This window comes from Cannabis sativa, chromosome 3 (assembly GCF_029168945.1).
Source record: "Cannabis sativa cultivar Pink pepper isolate KNU-18-1 chromosome 3, ASM2916894v1, whole genome shotgun sequence".
Classification (NCBI taxonomy): Eukaryota; Viridiplantae; Streptophyta; class Magnoliopsida; order Rosales; family Cannabaceae; genus Cannabis; species Cannabis sativa.
In genome coordinates this window covers 55,443,272-55,446,639 of record NC_083603.1, presented here as the reverse complement: position 1 = coordinate 55,446,639, position 3,368 = coordinate 55,443,272, and the positions used below count along the sequence as shown (strand labels likewise).

Sequence of the window (3,368 nt, the reverse complement as noted above, 5' to 3'; positions counted from 1 at the left end):
TTGTGGGTCAGTCCGCCATTGGAACCGAGAAGAAGGGCAAGGGAACCCAGCCCAAATTTGACTTGACTCAGTCCAAATCCGATCGAACTCGAGCCAGATTTGACCGCATCTCCCAGATTTGACAACGACCTGCAAGAAGAAAAAGATAATATTGTGAGAAAACCTGAGCGAGTAGAAAGAAGAAGAAAAGAAGATATATATATATATATATATATATAGAGAGAGAGAGAGAGAGAGAGAGAGAGAGAGAGAGAGAGAGAGAGAGAGAGAGAGAAGCTGGTTGGGGATAGCATGAGGTGTGATCGGCGGCGACGTCTGGCTGCAGAGCTCTGTATCTCACCATTGTTTTTGCTAAAGCATCCTCTTTTTCCAATTTTTTTTGCACACAGATCAAAAAAGAGAGAGAAGAGAGAGCGTGAGATTTGCAAAAGAGAGAGAGTTAAGAGAGAGAACGGTTTAAATATATATTTTAGTTTTTATTTATTTATTAAAAGCTTAATTTTTTAAAATAAATTTTATAATATTTAAATAATTAAATTATAAATTTTATGTGGACTAATAAAAGTGTGCCACGTGTATAGTGCATACATGTGGACAATCCAACATGACAGTTAACAGTCAAAATTTGATGGAAGTAGTAAAGTGCTAACAGAATATGAGTATTGGGGGTTTTATCGCTAAAATTTGAGTTTTGGGTTTAAGTGAAAGCAAAATGAAAGTATTATGGGTTTTGCTGCAAATAACTCAATAAAAAATAAATATTTAAGAATAATAATATACCATACAACAAAATTTATATATCAGCAATCCACGAGAATTCATAAAAAATTTAAAAAATCAACATAACATTAAAATAAAAAAAAATTTAACATTTTTTTTGAATAAAAATAATCTTTATTAGATAGAAACATCCGCTAATACAGAGGACTGAAGAGCAAGGGGAATATCACTCTCAGAAAAGAGACGACCTGACCAATAAAAAGCACCACGTGCTATACAGTGTGCGGCTTTGTTAGCAGACCGTTTAACATGATCAATAAAAACATTACATAAAGAAGATAAAATAACTTGACATTTTTTAACAAATAAACAAAAAATAGAAGGCATAGATACCGAACTAAGGATAGCTTGAACAACTAAAATGCAGTTCGTCTCTAAAATGACATTTGACTTGTTATTCCTCTTTATCCAACTAAGTGCTTCTTTGACACTTAAAATTTCTGCAATTTCGGGTCGGCAGCCGACAGAAGAAATAGTTGAAAACGCCTCCATTACTCGACCATCATAGTCGTGTGCTACAAAACTCGTGCCTATCTCATTTGTGTCTTCAAAAACCGCCCCATCCACATTAATTTTTAACTGACCAGCAGCCGGTTTGGACCAGTAATCTCTTGTGTCAGTGCGATTGGCAGTCAAAGACACCGAGCCCAGCTGCTTAGACTGAGCACTCGTCCATTGTCGAAGAGTGGTACGAGCCAGCCAAATAACATCAGCAGCACTACAGCTTCTACCATTCCAAAGCATATCATTCTGAGCCTTCCAAATTGCCCAACCAACCATGACGGCTTCTTCCACCAACCCCATATTGCCCACTGCCAACACTTTCATAAACCAGTCAAAAAAATTGTTTGCTGTGGAATGGACAACACCTAACGCAGATCGGAGCCAACATGAATGAGCAAAGGGGCATTGAACCAAAACATGGAAAATTGACTCGTCCCTATAGCTGCACAACACACAATGTAACTCCACCGAAACATGTTTACTAGAAAGTTGAGTACGCGTAGGCAAACAACTCGAAAGAGCTTTCCAAACAAAATGTAAAACTTTTAGGAGGGGCTTTAATCTTCCACAACATCTTCCAAACATCATCCTCCATAGAGGAGTTCCAACTACCATTGACCGACTAAAGATGATTACAGGAACTTTTGACAGTGAAAAACCCAGTTGGATCCTTGTTTCAAAACCAACTATCACTCGCAAGATTAACACTCAAAGGCACCTGTTTGATGAGCTCAACATCACGGGAATCAAACAAGTCCTACTATCTACTACCTGGCTTCATGAGTTGAGACACTTTACAATTGGTCAGTGCCGGATGATAAGAGACCACACACTGATTATCCTCAGACAAAAGCCAAGGCGTGTTAAGCACCTCAGTAGATGAACCAGGTCCTATTCTACTACGAGCACCATCTTTGAGCAACGTTTGTGACTTAAAGACACTACGCCATATAAAGCTCGGATTGCCACCCAACTCGGCTTCTAAGAATGTACAGTTAGAAAAATATCGAGCTTTATATATCCGACCCACAAGGGAGTCCTGATACACTAGTAACTGCCAACCATGCTTACCCAACAAAGACAGATTATACTCACGCAAACTCTGAAAACCCATCCCTCCAGAGTTCTTATTTTTGCATAGTTTCCTCCAAATAAACCAACTCACCCCTTTCCTACCACTCAAACTCCACCAATACTTAGTCATAAGGCTTTTCAGATGTGAACATGTTTTCAAAGGCAATAAGAACACAGACATAGCAAAACTTGGCAAAGCTTGTGCTACAATTTTTAATAGAACTTCACGTCCAACGGTGGACAAGAAACGACCCTTCCAACTTTGAATGCGCTTCTGCATTTTGTCTTTTAACAACCCTAAAATGGCATCCTTATTACTTCTCATGACACAAGAGAGACCAAGATAAGTACTACGTTCATCTGCAAGTCTCATTCTAAGGATCTCACACAAAATTAATATACATATATCATGATTTTTAAATAATTTGTTTCTAATATTAAAAAATATATAAAAAAAAATTAAAAAAGTTATTTTTTTATAAGTTTTAAAATAAAAACATTTACTAAAATAATATTATAAATTAAGATTATTTACTATAATTTTCCAATCATAAATGGTCCGACCGGGTTTCACGTGATTGAGAGATTATGCAAATTAATACTGAAAATTGCTTTTCAAATTTGAGTATTTCTTTAGTCAAATGGTCGCCACATTTCAAGCTCACAAAAAGAAAGGAGCAATTTATGGGTTAATGCATATAGACAGAGATGAAATACTGGACCTACCTATTGTTAGTAAACCAAACTCTCGGCCTGGGCCTACGTGGAAACTACACCAGCTAAAGACTTGGGCTCCTCTCTATTGCTACCATTTGTTCATTTCTTTTGTAAATACACCCTATTTTCCTACAAAATATTATAAACCAAATTAAAATTGAAAATTTTCATTGAAAAAATATTTTTATTAATTTCATGAAAATAAATATTAAAATTTAAGTTATTTTGATATTTTTCTACAATAAATGTGCAGTTTCACGCACTAATCACATATTATCTCTTAAATGAAAGAC

General features: G+C 36.0%; 2 protein-coding genes across 2 annotated transcripts; both read right to left on the bottom strand.

Annotated features, from left to right (window-relative positions):
• Positions 1–897: 897 nt before the first annotated feature.
• On the bottom strand, positions 898–1,899 carry LOC115710573 (uncharacterized). Its single transcript, XM_030638933.2, has one exon. It carries the CDS (start codon positions 1,897–1,899, stop codon positions 898–900), a length of 1,002 nt encoding a protein of 333 aa, XP_030494793.2.
• A 145-nt stretch (positions 1,900–2,044) lies between these two features.
• LOC115710574 (uncharacterized mitochondrial protein AtMg00310-like) lies at positions 2,045–2,731 on the bottom strand. Its single transcript, XM_030638935.2, has one exon. It carries the CDS (start codon positions 2,729–2,731, stop codon positions 2,045–2,047), a length of 687 nt encoding a protein of 228 aa, XP_030494795.2.
• Between the last annotated feature and the right edge of the window lie 637 nt (positions 2,732–3,368).